This window comes from Grammomys surdaster, unplaced genomic scaffold (assembly GCF_004785775.1).
Source record: "Grammomys surdaster isolate TR1022 unplaced genomic scaffold, NIH_TR_1.0 125974, whole genome shotgun sequence".
Taxonomy (NCBI): Eukaryota; Metazoa; Chordata; class Mammalia; order Rodentia; family Muridae; genus Grammomys; species Grammomys surdaster.
The window spans coordinates 1,219,586-1,247,391 of NW_021620791.1; the positions used below are offsets into that span (position 1 = coordinate 1,219,586).

General features: G+C 41.2%; 1 protein-coding gene and 1 pseudogene across 2 annotated transcripts in view; both read right to left on the bottom strand.

Annotated features, from left to right (window-relative positions):
- Nucleotides 1-25,846, bottom strand: part of Tmem65 (transmembrane protein 65) — a 41,404-nt gene extending 15,558 nt beyond the window's left edge. For both annotated transcript variants that reach the window (XM_028753859.1, XM_028753858.1), the window contains exon 1: nt 25,561-25,846. In XM_028753859.1, the coding sequence (XP_028609692.1) occupies nt 25,561-25,846 (286 nt within the window). The remainder of the gene's footprint in view (nt 1-25,560) is intronic.
- Nucleotides 21,518-21,668, bottom strand: LOC114609538 (annotated as a pseudogene).
- Nucleotides 25,847-27,806: the final 1,960 nt, after the last annotated feature.

Sequence of the window (27,806 nt, forward strand, 5' to 3'; positions counted from 1 at the left end):
TGGTAACTCAGAGGAGAGCTGTATAAATGTGTTCTCCAGCAGACACCTATGCAGAAAGCTTGGTTTCCTGTGTAGCTGGGTTCAGAGGTGGGGCTTTGGGGAAGTGCTAGATCACTGTGGCCCTGACTTTATCAATGGATTCATCGTTTACAAGATGGTAGAATTGTGGAATTATTGGGAGGTGGTGGAAAGGAGGGTATAGGTTCTAACTGGAAGACATGCTTGGAAAGATACACCTTCTTTGTGCCCAGCCCCTTCCAGTCTGTTTCCTAGGCACCATGGGTGAGCAGCTTTGCTCCTTGCCCTTCTGCCATAATGATCCGCATCACCACCCAGAAACAACAGGGCCAACCCATTACAGACTGAACTACTCGAAACCGTGAGCCCTTAAAGATTGTCTTTTGGTCTTTGTGTGTGTGTGTGTGTGTGTGTGTGTGTGTGTGTGTGTGTGTCTGGTCACAGCAATGAATAGCTGTGGTTTATGTATTTTGGAGAAATATTTTCCATCACATTTTAAGAACAGAATAATACTAAAAACAAAGCCTAACAAATAAAAGTGAACATAAAGTTGAAGGCTAGAGATCTAGCTCAGAGCTAGAGTGTTTATGTGTCAGGTACAAAGTTGTAGGTTCAATCCTTGAAACCAAAGGAAGGGAGAAAAATTGAAAATTACAGTCCAACTTCTTTCATGGGCACATTTGTAATAAAACAAATACTAAAGTAATTGAATGTCAAGAAACTAATTTCTGAAAATGTAATTAATAAAGGGGGCTGGAGAGATGGCTCAGTGATTAAGAGCACTGGCTGCTGCTCCAGATGGGTTCAATTCTCAGCACCTGTAACTCCAGTCCCCTGGGTTCTGACAACCTCTTCAGACCTCGGCAGGAACTGAATAGACATAGCCGGCAGGCATGAATGTAAGCAAAACACCCATACACATTTAAAAAAAAAAAAAAAAAACTTGATTTTTAAATGTAACAAAAGATGAAAAATCCCAGTTTTCTACACGACCAAAATAAACCAGAAAACCAGGATATCTTGTAAAATACTGCAACCACCTAAGGAATAGTTCATTTTTATTCCTTGATGACTGAAATACTGTACCACAGTAAAACCCCCACTGTGAAGCTGAGTTCCTGTTTATCTAGGAAATGTAACATTGAGAGGGTCTAGTATATACCACAGGTGGGTCTGAGAAGAACATCCCCCTCCAACCCAGGCCCTTTTGAATTTGTTACAAAACATGTAAGCTTTAAACTCCATTCGTGTAAAGAAAATGGCAAGTTAAATAAGAACGAAATAAAAAAACAAAAAGATAAGGAAAAATGTAGAAGTTTTTTAAAAAATAATAATAGAGATTTGATGTCAAACAGATTAAACAAACAAACAAAAGCCCCGGGCCACACAGGAAGCAGAGCCTGAGGCTCCAGTGTTGGAGCACAGGTTTTCAGGCCCTCCAACCTTCTGCTTTGTTGCTCAGCCACACAGAAGTCTCTAGGCATTGGGTTAACCACTGACTGACAGACAGACATACAGCACAGTGCCAATCACCCCGAGAAAGCAGAGAATCATCCAAGGTGTACTCACACCTTGCTTGCCACTAAAGGTTCCAGGACCCCTTGGTTATATTCTAAAAAATTCACGCTGAATCCTTAGCCAACTGTTTAGTTGTTTTTTCTTCCGTGTCTAACGAGGCATCTGGTGGGAAAGGAAATGACTAACTGTAGGATGATACTAATAAACTGAATTCCAGCTAATTAGGTTTTCATTTTTACTACACTGGAAAATATCCAAAAGGCTTTTTCATTGGTGGAAGCTCTTCCAGGAGTGTAGTGGTTCCTCCTTTAATCTCTGTGGTGCTCAGTGAGCACAGTGGACCTGAGTTCAAGGCCAGCCAGGGCTACATAGTGATACCCTGTCTCAAATAACAAAACAAAACCAGGCATGATGACATGCACCTTTAATCCCAGCACTCTGGAGGCAGAGGCAGGTGGATCTCAGTGAGTTCTAGGCCATCCATGGCTATGTAGAGAGACCCTGTCTCAAGAAAACAAAAATAAAAGCCAAAAGACACATACCATACTGAGGACAGTAATCCTAGATCTGATCTTGCACTATTGAAGAAATTCTATGACCTAACCACTGTAAAGTAAATATTTCCACTTTAGAGCTCATGTTTGCTTCAATCCTAGGATACTCCTGCCAGATTTTACCCATAACTCACAGCTGAAATGTGACTTACATTAAACTTTACAAAAATTCAGATTATGGAAGAAAATCAAGTGACATTGTACTCTACAGGCACAGAGCCGTCTGTGAGGAGGCAGGCTGTGTGTGTGTCAGTTCAGGTCAGAGGCTCCTGGAAGCCTGAGATGACAGGATGAGCTAGCTCTGCTGCAGTACCTGATAGAAAGTCTGGCTTATCACTCACAGGGGACACTTTAAGAACAGACTGGAGAACAAAAAGACTAATGTCAATCATTACTATTTGGTGGAAGAAAAAAAAAAAAAACACTAACAGCTTTTAGAACAACAAACAAAAGAGCTGAAACTTTAACAGCCTTCTCCCGACTTTCACTGCACTAGCAGGGGTGGACTTACTTCCCTGCGATAAAGCAAAGCAGGAACTAAGCCTTCCCCTAAGAGTCTACCTGAGAACACAAGTCCCTGGGGGCTCAGTGCTCAACCTCGGACAAGGGAGAGGAGACGGATTCTCAAAGAGAAAAAAATGACAGAGTTGGAGGCACTGTTTTCTCTCAAGGAAGCAAAGCCAATCCCCCTAACACACATATGTAAAATATTTTCCCTTATTGGTAAGGCAATATTTCCCTTCCTTACTTTGATATAACAACACTTAGCTGTTTTACACAATCAAAATATGTACATGTGATTTCTGTTACTTATAACAAGACATATCACATTTCTAATATTGCTTTTGCCCCTGAAATCATTATTAGCTACTAAATCTGTGATGTGTCACAATCACCAAGAAAGAGGTTTGAAACCAACAAAAAAAAAAACACGGTTGAGTAAAACCCAGGTTTCTCCAATCTTATTTTTGCTATGTCTTTCATGAGATAACATTTTTTCATAGTGAAGAGAAATCAATTTTATGTATGAAACCATCAAAACCTTACCCTACTTGAGGAAACAATTTTCTGACAGCAAATTTCCAAAACAATCTTTTCCAGTGACAAAAGCCCATATGCCTTACTACTGATTTCAAAGACAAATAAAAGTCAGAAAAATTTGTACTCACAGCAAAATTATTAGTAAAATAAACTACACAAAAACAAATTATAGTATATTATCTGATAATATTATCTGGAAAAGGGGAAACAGTACTTGTTTATGTCCCATCTGCCTTAGCCAATGTGATTTTACAACAAAATTCATTAATTTTTGAATCTGAGCTTTTCTATCTATTAACTTAGACAAATGTACAGCAGATTAATTCTTTATTGGAAACTTTAATTAGTTGTTGATTTTTCATACTTAGGATTCCATACCTAAGTCTCTTGTGTTCCTCAGAAAAGTCATTAAGTAGTGTTTCTTTGTGGTGTTCTTAAACCCAAAATAAAAGCAAGACATACATTTAAAGACTGCTTGGAAGCTATAAAATGTCTCCTAACAAGCCCCACCATGCTGCTTTCCTGCCCCGTTTCTTGGGATGGAGGTCAGGCTTTGCTGCCCAGGCTAGACTGGAACCAGTGGCCCTCTGGCTTCAACCATTCAAGGGTTGCAGCTTCAGGGGTGCCAAGAATGCAGCTTGCATTTCAGGTCAAACTCTATGAAAACATTTTCATGTTTTGAGATGTAGATACAATACAAGTAAGAAAGAAATTTGTTTCTTTTAAATGACAAGATAAGAAAAAAAAAAACGGATAAGCCTGAGTTTCCTGTAGGACTTAATCGATATATCTCTTCTTTACCATATTTTCCTTTAAAGATAATTTTATCAATATCAATAAAATTTATAGAATAATTCTTAGAGTAGGCTATGCTTGTTGGTGTGTTTCTTTTCTAATTCTTCTACAGGATAGATTTTAAATTGAATCAAAAGACTGTAATAGAAGTGTAAGTGAGGCAGCTATAATTTCCATATATCATAGAAACTACGATTTGTCATTTCAATGTTAAACACTCATTAAACTTACCTACATTTTTATGATGACTCAAGCCTAAAACGATAGAGGTTTTGCAAACCCAAGCATCTTAAGTCCAACTACTTGTTTGCTGCATTCTCATCGCAAGGTAATTCTAAATATAATGGTTTATTTCAGTCTATTGCCATAAATGTAAAAAAAAATTAAGAGAAATATTTTTAAATCATTTAAGTAAGTGTAAATAGCAAAAGGGCATCTCTCCGAGCCAACAGACAACACACTAGAGCCTGCACCTGACCTTCTGGACACCTGCCTACTGCAGATCCACCCAGCATCTGTCCAGGGAGCAGAGCCAGCAGCACAAACTGGTCTCATCTACTAAGGAACCCATGAAGGAGAACAAAGGCAAAACTGATGTTTTTAAAAAATAATCAGACAACTATGATCCCAGGCAAAATGAATACCTGTTTTTTTTTTTAACTAGGAACAAAACCATCAAATGGGTATGATGAAATTAACAGTAATGCCTTAAAGAATACAAAACACAAACCATACTGCATGCAAAATAATTTAGCTAGCTATATTGGATGACAAAAAGCCATGCACCAAAAAAGGGATTTAGAGCGTAATTTAAAACATAATCATGGTTCGGTAACGTATTTGCAAGAAGCAAAAAATAAACACTCTTTAGAAACAGCAAAGAGCTTAATTGATTTAGTAGTGTTTAGTTAATGTGTCCTTTTAAATAAAGATTTCAAGTAAAGATTTTAAATTATATTTTAAATACATGCTTTGTGTTAAACCCGTGAAAGTATTTGAACGTGGTCCTGAAGTTTTATTTAGCAATTAAAAGTGCTTATTGTAAGCTTAAGGTGGATGGATAGATAGATAGATAGATAGATAGACAGACAGACATATATCTTGTGTGTGTATATATATATGTATATGTATATGTATATATGTATATGTATATATATATATATATATATATATATATATATATATTGATCATGTGATATATAACCAAAGATGATCCTGCTTGGAGTTTTAGAGAGCTGCATTATCCCCTTGACCGTCTAGAGAACCTGATGGGCTTTGTAAGGCTCGACTGCACCCAACCCGGTACCGAGAGGAACCACTGGGCCACCACAGCTAAAAACGGGAGCTAACCAATGGTGCTGACAAGACAACAATCATGCTCAACTAGATGAACTTACTAATCTATTAAACTCTGGCTTAAGTAATAATTACTATATTATGGTACAATAACCTATCTTTCCTTTCACAGTATCCTTCTGTCTTTTAAGATAACCAAACAAGCCGGGCAGTGGTGGCGCACGCCTTTAATCCCAGCACTTGGGAGGCAGAGGCAGGCGGATTTCTGAGTTTGAGGCCAGCCTGGTCTACAGAGTGAGTTCCAGGACAGCCAGGGCTACACAGAGAAACCCTGTCTCGAAAAACCAAAAAAAAAAAAAAAAAAAAAGATAACCAAACAAAACATTGGTGTGTGGTTGCTTTTACATATGTGTGTGGTTGCTTTTACATATGTAGCTGTGCACATGCAACAATCACAGATGCTCCTTAACGCAGACTTCCCTGCCTTTATGCCTATGAATGACAGGAAACTATTACATGTGATGTGTCTTTTAAAAGGCTAATACATCAAAACAGCAGTGTAACTTTAAGAAAAGTCAGATCTTGCTACTTTTACTTATTGTGGGTATTAGCATTTTCTTTGAAAAAGAATCATATAATCATTTATATAACATTACAGATAAAAAAAACTTAAGCTGAGCTAGAAAAATCTACCTAGTATAAAATATCATAAATAGTATATCTGTCTGTGAATGATTACATAATCCCCTGAAAGACATTCATTTTAAGATAAAACTGGCTAAGATCAAGGAAAGAATAGAGACTTTTCAGTGGATTGCTACTCTTTTCTCTTCCTATCATTCCTCAAACAAGAATTCTTTCAGAGAACAGTATTGATGAAAGCATTCTTGAAAGTGCAGCGTTCTTGGCGGCATGCTGCCTCCCTCTAGAAGCAAATGCACGGCTGCTTTGCATATGATAAAAAATGTAAACAGCTTCTAGCAACAGGGATTCTAAACTTCTTATCGAGCAGTCCACCACAACTAAGATCTATTCAGTCTAACTGCCTGGAGCATAGCCATCAGGAAATTCTCTGCTTTGAAGATGTGAAGATGTAGTCACAGAGACAGTAACTCAATCATGATGTAGCTAGATTCTAGGTTCACTTCTCTTTGATTTAATAAACCTCCAACAGAAAATAAAGAACAATCAAAAATACTAAGATGCATATATATATAGTACCATCCAGACACTGGTCATGTGTTAGTATTTAAAACAGAAAAAAAAAACTCAATTAAATAAAATACCAATATCTTTTTTAAGTTGTTTTCTCTCTATCCTAGAATATAACTCTCAGACATTTTCAAACATTTAAAAGAAAGTAAGAGCTCTGATATATCTCACCCCTATCCATCATGAAAAGGAAAATAAAATACCCTATGGCTCATCACAATCACCAGATAAAACACTACATGAATGGGGGTGGGACACGCACACATCAGATTTCTGCTGGTTTCAGAACTACATGGCCTCCAGTATGGGGCCAATCTCCGTCTCTAACCTTGAACAAACGCACTGTCCTGAAATCCAAAGGGCCTGATGCAAATGCCTGCTCTGAAAAGGAATAGATGCCAAACCCTGAACACATGCTCACGGTGCACAAATGAGAGGCTTACATCTCTGCGTTCCCAAATATTCAATTGTGTTCTCCATCTTTGTTGTATGCTGGTAGCTTTTGGAAGGCCACTACCTAAATGTCGCGAAGAGGGGCAGTGCTAAGTTTCAAACACTGGCACCAAATAATCCATACTGTTAGTTCAGTTACTGTTTGGTAGTGCAGTAACTGCTGGGGAAGTGTGCTATCAGCTACCGAGCAAATAGCTTTTCTCTATGTCTATGTTGGGAACAAGCTCCAGAATAGTTCACAACCAAAACTATTCTTCAGAAGATACTAGCATTAAATGTGTGTGCTTATCCACTTCCTTTTTTTGTTAACACTGGCATTAGAATTAGCAAAGTAGGATATAGGATTTTACAGACAAGGAACTAGTATGTTAATGTGAACGCAAAGATATGTGCACACTTGTGCTTCTATACTTCTCTGAAGTTCTGACAACTCGGCTTTTGTCCTTGACCACATAAATACTATCTGAGTGGTACTTAATTCTCACCCTTACAAAACTTCTTCAAGCCATAAAGCCATAAAATAATTCAGATATCTTTTCACATGCTGTGTTGCATGCTTGGGCAATGTTAAATGTTAACTAGTTAATGTTAAATGTTAAATAGACTACGAATTGAAATTATGATAGAGAACATTGATTTTAAACTATTTTTCTCTGTATGGATTTCACACATAAACACACATACAACCAAGTCTGCCACTACTAGTATATGCAACTGTACAGCTACCAAATCTAACAAAATAGAGCAAAACAGCCTTTCACTTCTGGCCTTAGCATGAACTTAGAACTTACATAAATTTTCAGACTGCTCAAGAGTACGTGTCTATATACGAGGAGCAGAAAGTCTCACGATGTAGCCCAGGGTGGCTCTGAGCCAAGGTCTGTCTCAGCCTCCTTAGGAGCAGTAAAGCATGCTCTGCTCCCTGGCTGATACTTTCTCATGTCACAACATAACCCTCCAGTTAGTTAAGCGTGCAGTTATTACTCAGACACATCCGCAGGCCAGGGTTAGGAAATGGAAAAAGTCTGCTAACAAGCTAAAATATTAATGCAAAAAATGTTTTCAAGCATTCTATTTCGAACAAACAAGAAGAGCCGTCAATCAGATGCTTTGCTGTTTGCAATAAACATCTGCCAAACATCACTCTAAACTTGTACTGTACCAAAACTATCAGGGGTCTCTGCTGCTGATACCTCCTTCGCACGCTTCGCAATGACCATCTCGGGTTTGGGAAATCTGCATGCTAAAAATATTCTAAAATCAGAACCCAGTTAAGCAATGAAGTCATTACAACATGTGCAAATACAAAATATGTAAGATTTTTTTAAAGTGCTACATACTAGCATATAGGCAGACCTTCCCTTGCACAGTAACGTAACACTGGCAATTAGATAGTAAATGGTACAGTCATAATAGCCAGTGGGGTAAGTGTAACTCTGAGGTACAGCATTTGCCAAGTAGGTGAGGTCCTGGCTTGTCTTAGATCCCAAGAACTGAATAATAACAACAACAACAACATCCAGTAAGAAAATTTTAAATTATTCTGTGACATTAAAGATGTATCCCTCCCACCCCCCACAGCCCAGGGGTAGTGGTACCCTAGCTCGAAGGAAGCAGAGACAAAAAGATCAAGAGTTAAGACCAATCTGAACCACAGAGTAAATTCCAGGGTACCCTAAGCTCAGTGAAACTCTTTCTTAAATATAAAAAGCAAGTCGAGGGATGGGGCAGGTGCCAGAAGCCAGAGAATGACTCCTATCATATGACACTATAACCAGAAGCAATTGAGTCTTTATCAAAAGCCCATCACCTCTGTGATACTAGAACGACAACCAATGCACCGTACTTCATCTTCTTCCTCTTCCACCCCTTCTTCCTCTTTCTTTTCCTCCTCCTTCTCCCCCTTCCCCTCACTATATAGTTGCCTTGGGATTAGAGGTGTGCACTCTCACACTCAGTTCACACTTTTCATTTCTCTGATGTACCATTTTCATTTTTCCCATCACTTCCTCATTCACTCTTGGATTGCTTGCTTGCTTGCTTGCTTGCTTGCTTGCTTGCATGTGTTTCTGTCTGACAATGAACTGAATAACAGATACAGTGGCCAAATACAAATGCACTTGAATGAGATTGGTCACAATCAGCACACACATCTGTGTTTACAGAGTGATTTATGAACTGAAGCGCAAGAAAATTTGCAGAAAAGTTTGTACTTTATACAATTACTCAAAGTTAGTAAACAAATAAAACGGAGTCATGTTGCTGGAGACTTACGTCATTTAACTAAAGCATCATCATTTAAATCTGTGTACCTGGGCTGGAGAGATGGCTCAGTGGTTAAGAGCACTGACTGCACTTCCAGAGGTTCTGAGTTCAAATCCCAGCAACCACATGTTGGCTCACAACCATCTGTAATGAGATCTGATGCCCTCTTCTGGTGTGTCTGAAGACAGCTACAGTGTACTCATATATAATAAATAAATAAATCTTTAAAAATAAATAAATAAATAAATCCGTGTACCTGAGAACCATTAAAGTAGAAACAGCCTATGCAAATTAAATATAGATTATTCAATAAATCATGCATAAACTCTACATATGCAAATTAATAAATTATTTTCCTTTATACGTTAAATGATTTCTTTCTTTTTTTTTGTTTTTTTGAGACAAAATGATTTCTTTTTAAATAACTCAATTTTACAATCATTTGACTATCAGCCTAGGATATATAGAAGAAAGTTCATCTGTTGAAATTTGCATTTAAAAATATAGGAATTTTACCATAGATTTGACTGGAAAGTTTTTTTCTTTCAATCTGCCTTTCCACTTATGACTACAAAACAAAACCTTAAAAATAGTTTAAAAAAAAAAAACTCATAGACAATTACCCCAATACCAAAGAGTTATACAGATAAAGTCAACAGAGGGCAGAAATGCATACTGTGCCTTTCCACCAGGAAGAACTGCGCTCCAAGAGAAGACAGGATTCCAGAAAAGAAGGCTTTGGGCTTAGCCTTAAAGCACTGTGAATTTTAAGCAGGTAGGAGGAGAAGGAGGGCGCCATTTCTTCTCATAAAATGAAGTCCAAAAGCCATGAGGAGACTAGGTTAGGTAGACGTTATGCAAAGGACGTTATGTTACATGCTATACAACAAGGTTTCACGGCTGAAGCAGGGTAACAGAAATGCACAGGAGGGGCCAGGTCAGTCCGAAACACGGCATTGAAATCCACTCTGGATGAGAAAGGCTTCCTTCCATGTGGTACAGTGGGAGGGATTGTGGCTCTGGGTGTCAGTGCCCAAACTAAAGGGAAAGAACCTCTGCACGAGAAGGCATCAGCAGTGCTGGTGGTAGTACACTGGTGACAAACAGAATCAGTGACTAAAAAACAAATTAAGAACAGTAGGAATATCTATCCACCAAAGGCTAGAGCTACAAATAAATGCAGAAAGTAAGAAAATTAAAACGTACTGTATGGTACTGGGTTGATTACAAATTCTTTATAACATACACACACAGACACACACACACACACCCTTCTCTTTGCTTGCTGTTCACTTTGAGAGTACCACTAAGTATCGAGGTTATGTAACTAACAGATCTGAAGAACCCATACAAATGTAACAAGTAAACATAATGAGTTACTTGTCTAAATGCTTTTGCTCTACAGAAGTATTGGATAATTGCTGAAACCTTAAAAGCATCTTGGAAGAAAAGAGTAGCGATGTACTCATGCGATGGTATGGTCATACTCTACAATGTTCTTTAATTTTAAACCTCTTTAAAATGTTCATACATGTATACAGTGTTTCCTATTCACAGCCACCCGTCACTCCCTCTTTCTAGTTCCCTCAGAGATGCAACAGATCTCCCTCTCCGCTACGTCTTCCTCTGTGTACAACCACTGGATTCAATCAGTGTCGTCCATATGCACGTGACTGTGGAAGCAGTTACAAAGGCTTGAGCAGACTCCCAGCGCCCCACCCCCAAAACTGACTCTCCCTTCCTTGGCAGCCATAAACTACTAATAAATCCTCAGCTAGAGGGGGCACCTTGGGAGTCTTCCGTCCTTCCACACTGGAAGTTTGATCTTGTGAAGTTATCTGTGCACTGCTGTGATGCCGTCCAGAGGACAGCATTTCATAGCCTGCTCCCATCCTCTGCCTGTGATGTTCTTCCACTCCCTCTTCAGCACTGTTCCCTGAGCCTAGAGGACACTGGGCTACAGCATTTATTGTTGACCACTTCGTCACTTACTCTCAGCACTTGGAACAGTTATGGATATCTGCATTAACCGCTACCTGATACAATAAGATGCTTCTTCAACTATGACTAGAAGCAGCACATATAAACATTAGAAAGAAGTTGGACAACGTGGCCACTTAGCAAAACAGTATCAATAGCAAAACAGTATCAAATGGACCTGTGACTTCCAGCCTTGGGTTTCCACAGTGTTTTCAGTACCAGGACAGGCTTTAGTCCTGTGGAGCAGGCCTCAAATCCAATCAAGGAACTGGATTACTCCGCCCACTGTCTTGCCTTTACTGTACCATCGTGCCTGGTGGTCAGTATTGGTAAGACTGCTAATATCTGTTCTCTCCCAGAAGCCTGCATAACACCTTCTAGCTCCGGGAAAGCTCTCCAGTAAGGAGACAGTTTCTTGGTCAGTTCAAGATTGATTTCATCAAGTCCTACAACCAGTGTGGTATCTTCAGCAGCAATCTACTTGTGGTGGGTACATAACAGGAACAGAAGTAATAGCCTATACCGTATGGATGACTCTGGGGCCTCCCTGACTGTACAGAGCACTCTTCACCCTGTTCACTGTTCACACTGTTAGTTGTAAGGGTGTCTTTGTTTAAATGCCTTTTTTTCTTTTAACTGTATTTTTAATTAGCTTTCAAACTAATGGATTTCATAAGATTTCTTCATTAGTCCTTCTCCAATTCCTCTTTTCCTCCAGAAAAAGTGTTCCTGTTTGTAGGAAATACATACCAAAGTACTCTGATTGTAGTGAATACAGGAGCATTACCGAATACACTCCTTGCCTGTTTATCTGTGTCTCACAGACTGCTTCCCAAGGAACTGTAACCTATAATTGAGATAACAGGACTTTATCCCTGGAACTCACTTTTTAATGATTAGAGGGAAGATGTTTATTGAACAATACTTAGAAGTCTGTAAATATGAGATTGTACTAAAAAATTCTAAGTAATCAAAAAATAAGTGCAGAAAGAACACGGGGAGAACAGCATTTTAAAAAGCAAATGAAGAAGACCTGTGCCTGGAGGCATGTTCACTGAGGAAATACTTCATTGGAGAGTGTCTTCTAGACAATAATAGGAAAATAAAAGAAAATGAGTAAAAAGTAATCCAGCCATGCATCGTTTAATAGGGATGCATCTGAGAAAAGCGCTGTCGGGAGATTTTAGTTGTGCAAATATCAGGAAGTGCTTAAACGGCGATGTTGTCAGCAGGCAAGTTCCTATTTCAGAACCACCAGGGTATATGCAGTTCATCGCTGCAATGGTTTGAGTGTAGTCTGACTGACCTCTATAGGTGCACTGTGCCCACAGTAGGCAGAACCTTTCCAAGGCTTTGAGTGGTCACTGGGGATATGCCTGAGAAAGGGATGATGGAAACCTCTGAGACCCAGCATCTGTCGTCTCTCACGCACATCCTCCCTCCCTGCCCCTGACTTTGTGTTTAGAGACTGTTCCTCTTGTACCTCTTCTGCTCTACCACTGGTCTCACAGAACTCTATGCTGTTGCCTGCACCATGAAGGGAATGTGGCCAAGAGGCAGCTTCAGAGCTTGAACAGCGAGACTGTTAGACTCTGCCCCAAACCATGAGCTAAGTGAGTTTTATCGTTTAGTAACATTACCTGTCTCAGGCACTCACTACAGCAATACAAATCTAACATGGGCACAGCAACCTTGTGTGCCATTTGTTACACACTGTTCACTTCTCAAGGGTGATTATAGAAAACAGGATACCTTTTTCTAATGTCTTTACAAAGAAAGCCACTCTGAAACAGAGAAAAACTTTCTAGGAGAATTTTTTTTTAAATATAAGATCATTCATACACCCAAATATAGATTTCTACCATTTTGCAAAACACTCCACGTTTTATATCATAATGATCACATTTATTTCTATTCTCAACTCGATTGTACCTAACTGCATAGTTTACTATCTGCATAGTCTCAATCCTCTACCTTCAATGAATAAAAAGCTCTAACCTTTATTTAAAAAATAATTCCTGAACCTTTAACACGGAAATCCCTGAGGAAGTATGAAGCCTTTAAACTTTCTGAGATAGGATCTTCATTTATATCATATTTCCAGGGGATGTGTGTATAGTAAACATTGTTAAACCGTCTACTTTCCACTGAAATACAGAGAGCTCTAAGGAACACTGCTCACCTTTATAATAAACTACTTCCAAAGTCAATTCAAATCCAAAGCTCCTTTCAGGCCTCTAAGGGAACTATAGTCACAGGGCAAGCAACTGGAACCTCATCAAGAGCCCGCAAGGGCAGAGGAGGCATTAGCAGTTGTTTACCTGGGATACATGCAACCTTACACCATTAAGAGTCCAGCTAGAACAAATGAAGAGCAAGGAGCGGCAGTGTGAAGGCTGATACAAGTACAGACACGCTTAGACTGGGTGTTTCTGCCCCTGCCTTCTTGAAGATTTCTACCCCAGATTATACACAGTGAACCCCAAGTGTCTCTAGCAGTGCTCACCCAAATGCATAGTGCCTTGGTTCTAACTGCCACTCAAGACCAACAAACATGGTTTGAAAGACCTTGGCTCAAATTAAGACGGCTATTTATGAACTGCAGTGTTTCAACTACCCACAGAAAGTGTTCTGCTCTTAAAAGAAACGGAATGGTTTAACTACAGAAAAAAAAGACAATATTTTACTCCCGTCATTCCTCAGCATTTTTTTTTATTTATCAAATCAGTATGTCTCTAGCTTAGATTGGGTTTTTTTTGTTTGTTTGTTTTGGGTTTTTTGTTTTTGTTTTTTGAGACAGGGTTTCTCTGTGTAGCCCTGGCTGTCCTGGAACTCACTCTGTAGACCAGGCTAGCCTCGAACTCTCGAACTCAGAAATCCGCCTGCCTCTGCCTCCCAAGTGCTGGGATTAAAGGTGTGCGGCCACCACTGCCCGGCTTAGATTACATTGTTAGAGTGCTTAATTTTTCAAAACTGTCATTTTAAGGGGCTTGATTTCCATTAGCAAAACAGAATTTCCAGCCACTTCTCAAGTGGACATTTTGTACTTAGTATTTATTTATATGGAGCAGTATTCATGGCAGTAATGGTTATAAAATCAAAATATCAATCAACTTTGGATAATAGATGACCTATACAGCAGCAAATATTCAGCTAAGATTTAGCTCTTTACATAAAATAAGGAATATGTCTATTCAATAGTGTGAATGTTAATTTGTATACCTATTTCATACACTTATATCCCCAAGAACCTATAAAGACTTCACAGGCAGAAAAAAAGGGACTCAAGGGAGGTAAATATTTAAGAACACTTATACTATAAAACTAAGCAGACTTATATTTCTTGATCCAGAAGCTGCAAGTAATATGTCCAGTATGTAAACATGAGATATATTTTTAATAACAAATATGTTTGCCTACTCTAATGTAGAAATGATTTTGATGGGGGCATAGGAGGTAGGAAGGAAGAGAGATGTCAAGAAGGAGAAGAGGAGAAAAGTTCCCCTGGCCCTCAGTTAGGTTTTCCCCACTTTTTAAATATATGTGTATGAGTGTTTTGCCTGTGTGTGTATATTTGTGCACCATGTAGATGCACTACCCACAGAGGCCAGGAGAGGGTGTTGGGTACCCTGAGACCTGTACCCTGAGATCATTGTGAACTATTATGTGGGTGCTGGCTCTGGAACAGCAGACAGTATACAACGCACTTAACTCCTGAGCCATCTCTCTGGCCCCTCTTAAGTATCTTCACTGAAAAAGTTTTACACTGCCTGCTTAATTTTCTTGCACTTTGTAATGACATTGTAGAAAAGTAAAATGGTTGCAGGAAAACAGGAAAATCACAATGACAGCAACACTAGACAAAGTTTTGCTTTGACAGAAACAGGACTCAAAACCCAGCTGCCCCTGAAATACTAACTTTGGTCACTGTCATCCTTAAGCAACCTTCAAGGTACACAAGACATAGTGCCAGTGGCTGATATGTGAAATCAAGATGTTAATGGATTCTGGTCTTATGAGCACTTCCATTCTGCTAACACATTCTTATATCTTCCACAGCAATAAGCCCATGCCCCAGCTCAGCATGTAAGTTCCCACCTTCCCTGTCTTCCTAGGAACCCAGACACAGAGCTATCTGAATTTATGCCTCCCAGACACAAGATCACCTAAAAACAAACTAGACTTCGTTCACTTTATCTACATATGGTGTAAATGTAAATGCTGGCAATTTCCACTTTGCTGCAAGCTTCTCACAAAGAACAGATCCTACCTGCTAAATGGCCCACACATTTTCTACAGAATGCTGCCAAAAAGAGTGTGATTTGTTTACACATAAAATTCAAGTTTTTCGTCATGAAAATTTGAATTACTTTCCAGTTTCCTTTAAACCTGTGGAAAGCACAGAGTAGGTTTCTGAGATTACAGCAATGGAAGATAACCCTCTAAACATGTGCCTACCAGGTCACTTTTGTTGTTGGCTATAGTAAAAAAAAGAATAATGTTTAAATAAAATCCTGCTGTAAAGCCATGTTTCAAAGTATAGCACAAGAAGAATGTTATTTTCGAATTTGCAAATAAATTGAGAGTCAGAAATGGGTAGAGACAGAGAAAGCAGAGATATCTGAACACATAGATTGGGAATCATGACTGTGATGAAGAAGAATCTACTCAGGAACCACCTGTGGAAACTAGCAAATTAAGTAATGAATTAACATGAGCACAGAGAAGATCAGGTAAAATCTAGCCATACAGCTCCTTTCCATACCCCAAGTTCCCTTTACAGTGTTAAACCCTTCCTTATCTATTTTTCCTTTTCAGCCAACTAAATCTGATGGCCATGTGGATGGCCATCAGAAATGGCTTCTGACAAAGACACTGCTCCTTTCTGTTCTAGAAGCCAAAGGACATCCCGCCCAAGTGCCCCTCTCACCATCTGAACTGCCAGATCATTCTCCCTTTTGAAACACTCTCTTTGTTACTTAGCATCCAGAACACATCACTACAATTTTCCTTCTCTCTCTAGATATTCACCCCCATCTAATTCTGGTTTTGCAAGCATTGGTGTTTCTCAGAACAGCTTCTAGGACAGTGGTCCTCAACCTGTGAGTCATGGCCCATTTGGGGGGTTGCATATCAGATATCCTGCATATCAGATATTTATACTACAATTCATAACAATAGCAAAATTAAACTTACAAAGTAAAAGCAAAATAATGTTATGGTTGGGGGTCAGCACCACATGAGGAACTATATATATTAAAGGGTCACAGCATCAAGGGGATTGAAAGCCACTGCTCTAGGAGCTCCCCCTTTTACTCGACTCACTCTGCCTGCCTCTGTTATTACCTATGTGAGGAGCATGGTCAAGGTTGAATATTTCCCTGGATCTCCAATATCCCGACACCCAACTACTTACTGAAGAGTTCTCCATAATTATCTCACACCCATCTAATATACAGTAAGCTATGAATGAACTCAAATACTACTTTCCTTACTTTTCCAAACTTTTACATAATGTTATTAATTATTATGCACCTTGAGATCCCCTATTGTCAAAGTAATGATGCCATGTTTACTTTTCTTATTATATTGAATACATATTTGCAAATATACAAAAGACAGACTAGGATATGTTACCAGAAGGTTATGGTACTGCAGGCCTACAATGTTACCAGCTGGATATGGTACTGCAGGCCTACAATGTTACCAGATGGATATGGTACTGCAGGCCTACAATGTTACCATATGGATGTGGTACTGCAGGCTTACAATGTTACCTGCTGGATATGGTACTGCAGGCCTACAATGTTACCATATGGATATGGTACTGGAGGCCTACAATGTTACCATATGGATGTGGTACTGCAGGCCTACAATGTTACCTGCTGGATATGGTACTGCAGGCCTACAATGTTACCAGATGGATATGGTACTGCAGGCCTACAATGTTACCATATGGATATGGTACTACAGGCCTACAATACCAGCAGCCCTTTGGAGGCAGGAAGATGGTGAGTTTGGTGCAATCTACCTCAGAAAATGCAAGCAAACACACACACACACACACACACACACACACACAAATGATACTGGCACATTTGTTTCTGGTTTTGGTTTTTTCCATTTGGCTATTCAGATATTCATGCCAATACAAAGATTCAAAAAAAAAAAAGAGTAAGAATTAAAGTTTTAAAGCTAGACAAGCTGAGTTATAACTCAAATGTGACAGGCAGCTTCTAAGATCTCGGGCAAAGTACCCCTAGCCTCTGATTCTTTTTTTTTTTTTTAATTGCCAAATTTTTTTTTTATTTCTTTTTTTGAACATGAAATGCTTTTTTATAGCATGTTTTACAAGGGGAGGGGGTAAGAGGGTCCAGGTGGTGGAAAAGTACAAAATCTTCTTGGCCTGTGCCTTGAAACATGTCATGGTCTATATGGTACACTGCCTTGTATTATGATCTACCTGCAGTTCTTCAGAAGATATGGTACACTGCTTGAGTTATGGTCTCCCTGCTATTCTTAAGAAGACATGGTACTCTGCTTTGAGTCTATCTGCAGTTGCTAAGCATGATCTTGCAGTTGCCAAGCTTCAGAGGACATTGTGCAGGTGGGGAAAGGTAGGGGGTAAGGGTAAGGGCGAGGGTCCTGGCTTCTGGCATCTCCCCCTTCTCTGTTTAGTTAGAGAAGGCATCTTATGTTCAATCCCAACTATGTGAGTTTTGAATTTGGATGTCTAATTATGGGGGGTCTTAGACAAGTTCACAACCCCAAAACACTGATGTGAGACGAGTCACATCGATGGTCGAAGGCTTTATAGCCTCTGATTCTTAATCTATAAAATGTAACATCTTCTGAGAATAGTAAACAAGAGAAGTATATGAAGAGTCAGTTCTGTATGTGCAGCATCCAGCAAGCACCCAATAACCTCCAGAGCAGCAGTGACGATGTGCTTACAACAGCAAAACAGCAATAGCACACGACTGAAACTCAGAAGTTACTGACTTTTAAATTACAGATTTTTTTTAACATGCTAAATAGTTTATCCTAAAATTCAGAAGGAAAGCAGGAAATCTGGACTAAGCCAAGAACATCATTCTAACTTAAATTTCTCTGCAACTTAAAGAGCCGTAAAAAGTAATCATCCTCACAACTACTTTTTTGGTATTTAGAACAATGATAATCCAGCCATAACCCAGATACTTGCAAGAAAGAGTTTCACTGACAAAGCTGAGGCTGGATCTATAACCATGTGATGGATGTCGGCATCTGGCTGAAAGAGGATTGGTCCTTGAAGTGTCTATCAAGATTAAACCTTCTGGGAGTGGAGTCAAGGGACACAAGGTTTTATTTTGTGAGTAAAAGAAAAATAAATTATAAGCACTGTGGGACAGTAACAAATAGCAGAGTAGCATGTCTTAGACACAGTAGCAGGATTGCCAAGATGCACTCCTCCTCATAGAGCAGGAAAGAGCCACCAGGGATGAACGAGAGCAGAGTTGAATGTGTGAGAGCTCTGGAGGGAGGTGGAGAGCGGGTTAAGCCTGACATATGTCACTCTGACAGTCTACAGAGATGCCACCCAAAGCAGCTGTGCTCTGCGGGCATTTGGTGTAACGGCTAGTAAGGCTACAAACAGAAGTAGTCTCCGAGAAACTGCTGTACCAAAATACAGTATAGAAGGACTGTAGCACTGGGTGGAAGGTACATTATGAGCATAAGCACATCTTCTCTAAGACATAGAAGGAAAGGAATATGACATCAAAAGCAAGCAGAATAAACGTTTCATAGGCTCCCTACAAAATCTTTTACAAGAGCCTCACATTAATCAGATCAAGGTGATTTTTTTTTTTAAACATGTAACTACTTGTTACATGATTGTGTGCCTTAACTTAGAGAAGTCATGAAGCAATAAGACAAAGACAAGACTGGAGTCCAGTAAAGCTACATACTAATTAATTCAACTGACTTGACCAAGATGCTAATAAAATCTGCACTCGGATTTGGTCTCTATTTGTTCCAGTGATTTCATAAGCAGGCACGCCACAGGAAAGCAGTCAAGAATGTGATTATGCAAACAGCACTATTTTTAGAAAAATTAAATCTCTTCTAATAATGATTTAATATCATACTCAACATTCAAGATCACCCAGTTTTTTTCAGTTCCAGCCAACCTTCCTCATGAGCCTATAAAGTACTTACTACACAAGTTTCTTTATTAGAAATTTGCTTGCCACAGCTGCTATTAAAAAAGAAGTGACGAGAGGATGGAAGATGGTAAATTAAACCATGGCAATGTTTGATTTATTTGAAAGCTGTATTTTCTAACTTAGTTGTGTTTTGGTAAAGTTCAGACAGATGAGTAGTTGGCTAGATAGATCAGGAATTATCCTCTGTCCTTACTAAGACACAAACACACAGAAAACAAACAGTGAAGTGGGGGGCCGGGGTGGGGAGCAAAGGCTGACAGTACTGCAGACAATGAGAGCAGAGACAGGCCCCAACAGCTAAAGAAACAATTGCAACATTTCCTATAAATGATGTCTCTCAGCCAGGAGGTTTTGATAAGCCTCTCTCTGCAAGGTTGCACATTCTCAACCATCCAAGAAACATGTAGCTACAGTTAGAGACGTTTTTGGCCAACACAACTAGGAAAGTATGCAAGGGTACCACCAGCAAATGGTAGACACAGGATAGAAGTGCTGTTCAACAGCCTATGAGGGGAACAGCCCCCACAGCAAAGAATTTACTAGCCCAAAATGCTGAAACCTAAAAAGTAAAAAACTCCTGATAAAGACAGAGGACTGCTGTACATCTCAGTGTCTAGCACCTGGTAGAGGAACCAAGTAGAGGAACAAATGCTCCAAATGGGGCCCCATACCCAAAACCTTCAACAGAAAAGTTAATATACAGACTAAAGGAACTATAATTATTAGACATGATCACTCACATAAAATGCTATCTTATAATTTCTCTTTCCCTGAATCTAAACCAGCCCTAGTAACTTACTCTCTTGATCAATAGCAGGCAGCAAAGATGGAAGTGTGAGCTTCCAAGACTAGGTCCTAACAAGTTTGTAGGAAGCTGGATCTGGGACCTCAAAGATGTCCACAGCCTTATCCTCTACCCTTTGAATATGCTACCTATATAGCAAAGGAACTTCAAAAAATGTGATTTAAGATACTGAGAGAGATTATACTGAATTCTCTCATTGGTTCCTAAACGTTAGCACAAGCTTTGTACAGTGGTATGTGTCATGAGGTTTTTCCAGGACATGTTATTGCTCATGAAAACTAAATGTAGTCGCAAGAGTCCTTACAAGAGGGAAGCAAAAAGGTCAAGGAGAAAGAAGATAACGCAACAACTGAAGCAGAGATTCAAGTGATGAGGCCAAGAGCCAAGGAATGCTAAAAGCTTGAAGAAGCAAAGAACGGATTCTCCCCTGAGACTCCAGAAGGACGGGGCCTGTTGACAAGCGCCTTTAAGACTGGTCTTGGATCCTGAGTTGCCAAAACGCTAAAAGAGTGCATTGTTTCAAGCACTGAGTGAGTACTAAACTTGTTACAGTAGCAATAGGAAACTGATACAAAGTTTTACAGCTTCTCCTACCCCTCTTGGAACATTTTTATCTAGGAACTCTGACCTATTACCTAAAGATTACAGCCATTCTGAAATGTCAGTCATTGTTACTGAGGAAACCTGTATCTGCCTGGGTCAGCAGTTCTAGCTGTGAGAAAACCCTTCTTGGACCCTCTGGTGAGCCATGCTAGCTCCCACCCTCTGGCTGAACCCAGTTGGGGCTATCCCTCCCTTATTCTACTTTTATTATCTCAGCTAAGACACTAAAATGTCTTTATTCATGTGTCTTAATTGGCATAGGAAACGCTTTTCTCTTTGAGCAAAAGCTGAGATCATCCCAATCCATCCCAGAGGCTAAGAAGTAGGCAGGACACAAGTGTTTCCTTCTCATGTCGTCCTGAGGGACAGGCTGTGGAGAACAGGGAATGAGTTTTTAAAGGTACAAGATCGATAGCAGAGTGATCTCCATGACAAAACTTGGTTATGTGTAAGCACTCTACACATGCCCAACCCAGCAGCTGCCAGACTATCATTTTGTCTAAGACCTTTAGGCCACTTGCCAAGTACTCCAAACAGAGTGCTTTATCCTACCTTAAAGAAACTGTCACAAGTGGAGAAGATTGAAGACATTATAGTTTAGTATTATAAAAGTAATATGGAGTACATCAGTAGCAAAAACAAATTTTAAAAGTACATAGTTACTGTTTATACAGAGAAACAAACAAAAAAGATGAAAGCTAATAAATTTGCTGCAAACAGGAAAACTGCACTATTCACTTGGATATAATATGTGTACTTTCTTTTCTTTTTAGAGTAAAGTGTGAACACAGTCCCTCACTAACACAAACTTTACAGTCAAAGTTTGTCCTACATGGGGAAATCAGAGGAGTCAGCCATAGACAAGCCTCACCTTAAGAAAACCACCTACTCGATCACGGTATCACCCTGCCAGGTAACTATCACCTTGATGTATCTTATTTGCCATATGTAAAATTGTTTTTTTTTAAGTTTTTAATATATATGACAATAATATTCCCTAAGAAGCTTTTTTCAGTTCTCATCTCTTACGATATCTCTGCCAAAACCAGCTCTTGTCTTACATAACTCTACAGTAACTGTTCATTAAGCCTTAGTAAGTACTGCAATCAGCCTCCAACATGACGTCAGTGGCTCCCAATCTCTGATGTAATAGTAACATCCTATGTAGAAACCTCCTACAAGGTACCACAGCAAACAAGAGATGCTACGTCTAAGCCTGTATCATAAAAGACGGGCTTCCAGAACTCCTTCCTTCTCCTGACCACCGTCCTCCCTCCTGCCTGTCTCTCTCTCTCTCTCTCCCTCCCTCCCTCCCTCCCTCCCTCCCTCCCTCCCTCCCTCCCTCCCTCCCTCCCTCCAAGAATTGTGTCTTGAAAGCTTCAGTCCTGTAGAAAGGTCCATATAAAAAAGAACTGACACCACCAGCCAAAAGCCATGTAAGTGAGTCAAGCTGGGAATGACTCCTCCAACCCCAGCCAGGACCTCAGAAAGTCGAAAGCTTGATTTCAATATCATGAGAGACTCTGAATAAGAAATACCCAAATGAGTGGCTCCAGGATTTGGGAACATTAGAAACTGTGAGGTTCTGTGTTTCTCTGTTTGATATAACTTGTTTTATAGTAACAGGTAACAACTAACACAGTGACTTCTTCCTTGCTTCAAAAGCAAAATGTACTTTGAAAGGCTTTAAAAATAAACAGAAATGTTAGTTGCAAAAATGAAGAAAGAGTTTGCTTTAAAAAAAAAATCTTGGCTAATTGGCTAATACTAACATCTGTATTAACACCAGCTTGTCAGCTCTATTCTTGACAGCGCCACCCCTACTGTCAATGGAATGCCTGCTACCTCTGGAAGAGAAAACAAGTTGAGCAGGTAAGAGTGCACCATATACTCTGTCTTCAGATAGGAAAGGAAAAAATCAGTTTGTAATTTTAAAATCGAACAACCCAACTCACTAAGATAAGATATCCCACAAGGTCGGCCTCATCTGTTATAAGCTGATTGTAGAGTGATATCTTGTCACAAATTATACCACAGGCCTACTGATAGACACATGAGAAAGATTAAGGACTGAGGGCCAAATTTCAGCACATCTTATGCCCCATCTCAAAGCAGAGATATTTTTTTTTTCTGCGATGTCTTATCAAAGCCAGAATGCTTCCTAGGATGACCTAAGCGCCTTTCCAAGGGCACACAGGCTTCCTGTAGTAAGAAACAGCCCTTTCATGGCGACTACGCCTCATTAGAAAGCATAGGGAGTACTCTGCATTCAGTACATTAGTTGGTAGTTTACAGAATGAAGACGGATGACAGGGCCCACTAGTAAGGCACTTGTTGCTCAGCCTAAGGGCCTCTGAGTTTGATGATTTGGGATCAGTGTGTCAGCAGGAAAGACTGGACAACCCCCACACATTGTCTACAAGCATACAATGACAAGCTCACGCACAAATAAATAATTAAAGTATAACAACAACAACAACAATAATAATAATGAGGAGGAAAAGGAGGAGGGGGAGAAGGAGAAGAAGGAGAAGGGGAAGGAGAAGAAAGTAAACCTGAGAGGTTTTCGTTTAAAATGAACAAGCAAACCCACTGATTTCAGAATAGTCTGTATGAGGAACATGAATCCCCAATGCAGTGAGATCCTTTACCTTATGTAATTGGTGAACAAGGTGACTTACTTACTAAGCAAGTCTAGTTATCCCCTTAGCTGTGTCCACTGGTGATAAAATTGTTAAGTGAGAACCAAGGCACGCTAAAACCTAATGCAGCAGCACCTCTAAGTGTCACTTAACCGGAAAGTTAGTCAGAAGCATCAACAAAAATAGACGACCACACTTTGAAGCACTTTAGCTTATAAAGAGGAGGTATTAAACCACCAAATTGTTTCCTATGTATTTACCCCTATTTTTCCTGAGCAAATACATTTAAATTGCCAATGGCTTCCTCAAATACTTAGATCATTCAGTTTTATTGATGCTAATAACATCCATGGACTTGAGGTTTTAGGTCTTTCCAAGGATATCTAAAACCATCTTAGATCTAAAATACTGTCTTCATTAGAAAATGTAACACTCCTACCAGATACACTGCTGGGATGTGCAAAAATAGATATAATTTAGCAAGTCAGGTATTGCTATTGTAAAACATGCTTTTCAATAACTGCTATAAAATTGTATTCAAGGGACCCTCCAATCTTGTAGCATGTTGACAATGTAGAATTTCCAAGACCTTACTTTAGATAAGGGAAAATGATGTTTACATAGTCTCACCTGAGTGACAAAAACTGACTTTCTAAGATATGACTGCCTATATTGTTTTCAAAGAGCACCTTCTCAGAACTGAGTTTTTAAGCCACACAGAGAACACACACATAGACTAAAGGGATGCTAGTGCTCAGTATAATTTTCTGTAGTGTGATTTACTGTCTGAATTGATTGGAATACTTTGGTTTCCTGTAAAAAGTGTTGTGGGTAAGCAATGTCTGAAATTATCCATTATTTCATATTGATTCACAATCCCCCAAACTGGAAAAAAATTAAAGTAATAAAGGATACAACGAATAAAAAAGTTTCTTAAGTTGTATAAGTAAGCAATGCTAATATCAGGAAAGAACTCACTTTCCTCTCATGCACAGGCCAAACTTTCAAGATTCTGAAAGCCCCGTTCCAAATCAGTGCTGAAGTACTCCATACTTCAGAGCCTATAGAATGTTTACATGATACTATGTAGTACCAACTTCAACTATTTAAAAACTTTCCAGCCGGGCAGTGGTGGCGCACGCCTTTAATCCCAGCACTGGGGAGACAGAGGCAGGCAGATTTCCGAGTTCGAGGCCAGCCTGGTCTACAGAGTGAGTTCCAGGACAGCCAGGCATACACAGAGAAACACTGTCTCAAAAAACAAACAAAAACAAAAAAAAACTTTCCAACACATCCAAATGTCACATGAAATAGTAGCTGTGTTTTTGTGTATAGAACAGAATTTACATAGCAAGAAAAAAAACAAAAACAAAGACTTTAACGACTGAATCCATTTTAGTCTTTGCATCTTTTCAATGCCTTTACACGTACACTCAAATTCTGACCTACCACATTCCGCACTTGTTTTAAAAATATCCTATCTTAACATGCCTGTTTAAAAATAGATTTCCTTTCATCCTTTCCCAATTATTTTTAAGTAGAAGTGTGCTTTTCATTTTCAAGTCACAGATTCCCTAACCCCAACCACCCAAAACCTCACTTCACTCTTTCAAACTCCAAGGAAACAAACTCCCAGAGTTCAATTTGAATCTCCTGCCTTCCAGTACGCACAGTTGCTGGCTCGATATAATCTTTCCAACTTCCCAAGGAAAAGATTTCCTTGGGCATTCCACAACCAGATGTGAGAAGCAATATATAACCTTGAGCATCTTGGGAGGACATCCACACACCTTCAAGAAAGTTTCCTTCTACCTGTCCAGTTCCTGGCACTTTCTTAGACCAGGCAGGGCATGCCACCTGCATGGGTACACGTTCTCAGGAAGACACCAACGTCTTAGGGAATGGAGGGCTGGAGAGAGGAGGCACAGGACAAACCAAAACACAACCCCGAGAGTCAGCTAGCATTTCAAGGATGAACCTCCTAAATTCCACGGCCAGGGAGGCACCAGCCAAGCTCGGCCCTAGCTACCTGGCACAATCCGCGCGTGTCCTACCTGTCTTGGGGACACTTGGGAAGTGGAAAGTTCCTTCTTTGAGCCGTGCCAGAGTGTGGGGAGGTAACAGGGGTCCGGGAACTAGGTCTTCCCAGGCGGCCGGCCCCACCCGCTTACCTTGTGCGATGGCAATGGACTCGAAGCGGTGCAGCTCTTTGAGCAAGCAGCTCCTCTCGGTGGAGTGCAGGCTGTAGATGAAGTCGCGCGCGCCCTGCGCCGTGTTCAGCGCCTCCATGGGCTCCTTCTTGGGGTGTGTGCCCAGAAGCCGGGGACTGCCAGGGACCCCGAGAGCCAGCAGTTCCCGGCCGCAGCTGCACCAGGACGGCGGGCGGGGCGAGGCGGCAGGGCCCGGCCTCAGGCTGCGCGCCGTCCGGCTCCCCAGCAGCGGCAGCAGCCGGGACATGGCGTGGAGCGCGACCCCCGCAGCAGTCCCAAGGGAAGACGGCTTCGGGCGCAGCTGGACAGAGGCTCAGGAGCTGGGCTCAGCCCGGCCCCGCCCCGGGTCCTCCTGACGCGCGGCCCGGGCGCCCGGCACCATGCACTCGGCGGGCCCGCGCGGCGATCGCCTCCCAGCCGTGCCCGCTCCGCTTTCCGCAGGCCGTGAGCCCGGGAAAACTTTCTGTGCCGCGGCCGGGCTGGGAGCTCGGATCCGGCGGGCGGGGCGGGCGGGCGCCTCCCGATTGAGGAGCGGCGGCGCGGGAGAGCTCGGCGAGCGTGCCTGATCTTCCAGAGGGATGAGTCACCGCGCGCCGCCCTCCTCCGGCGCCGCCCTCCGCCGCCGGCCGCTCTCCCACCCTCTGGCTTTACGCCGGCCCCGCTCGGTAGGGCTGCTGCGCCCTCAAAGCAACCGCGCGGCGACAGTCAGGCCGTAGCCGCAGCCGCCACCCCTAGCGGTGGAGCCCGGGATAGGAGGGCGGAGCGGTAGGGAATGGGCGGGGCTTGGGCGGAGTTACGCAGGCGCATAGCCGCTTGGGAGGGAGTTCGTCCTGGAGTCTCCACCCACTCCCTTGCGTGGCGAGGAAAGGAAGGGGTGCTACCCTGTCAGACGGCATCCGCCTGTATTAAATGCACTGCAGGGAGCAACAAAAAAAGAGTTCAGGGTTGGATGCTCGGGGGGGGGGGGGGGTACAAGTGCCGCACTGCTCTCCGAAGCACCGTCCTAAGTCTGGAGTTTGAACGGTCCTGGAAGAGCAGCGGGATGGATAAGAGCCTCGTGGGGTCACCGCACCCTGCTCAGGCCTGTGGGACATGAAGCACAAAGAGCCGCGCCCTTCGCCAAGCCAGTACCCACCGCGGCCAGACAGTGCGGCGCTAAAACGCCCTCTCTGACAGCTCCCTGGAGAAGGCAGGGCCGGTTCAACCCGTCCCAAAAAGAGGAGGGTTTGACACTGCGACTTAATAAGGTTTGGGGTGGAGAATACTCTTCCCTGGCCGGACAGCTCTTTACTTGCAGATTGCCAACTCTGGAGCCAGGGCGAGAATGTCATAAACCTTTATCGAATGGTCTCTGGTGATTTACGTCCCTCTTTTGATGCCACGCGGAGGAGAGAATTCTATGGTTTTCTCATCCTTCTTGTCCAAAGCCTAGATATCTTCAAGGTCGGGGCCAAATGTCACCTACTCCATGAAGCTTTCCCTTCTTTGTAAGGAAGATCACTGCTTTATCTGAACCTATCTAAGGTCACTTAGGCACCCTATCTTAGAAAAATAAATCTGCTTAGACGATAAATCTACTCAAGTGTAATCAAGATCCAAATCCCTTCTTTATCGTAACCACCGCTTCAGCCAGCTCAGAACCTTGCGCGAAGTGAATATGCTATAAGTACGTAAGACAGCACAGTCAGTCCCCACATCTGTGGTTTTGAATTTGCAAATGTAGTGAACCTCAGACCAAAAGTACTTAGAAAGAATGTGCATCTGCCTGGAGCATCTGCAGACTTTTTCATTATTCTGTTAATAGGACAGTGTAACAACTATTTCCATGCACCTGCACTGTATTGGTTATTATAAGTAATCGAGACATAATTTAAAGTATCTCAGAGAGTCCAATCAGCTGTATTTTTATAAACCCTTCAGTTAAAATGAATGCCCTCAAGAGTTAACTGGGGGAAGGGGAGACCCTCCCCTATAGTGAGTGGAACCTTCTGCGGGGTGGCCTAGAGAGGAAGAGGACTCTGGGAAACTCCGATGCTGCTTGTTTACACTGCCTTCAATTCTAACCGGTGAGCTTGTCCATCTTTGTTACTACTGCTGGCCTCCAGTGACGCCACTGGTCAGCTTCTTCAGTCTTCTGATCTGGAATGAAGACCAGAAACCCTCCAGGAATCTTCCAAATCCCAAAATGTGGACTGTCGGTACATCCA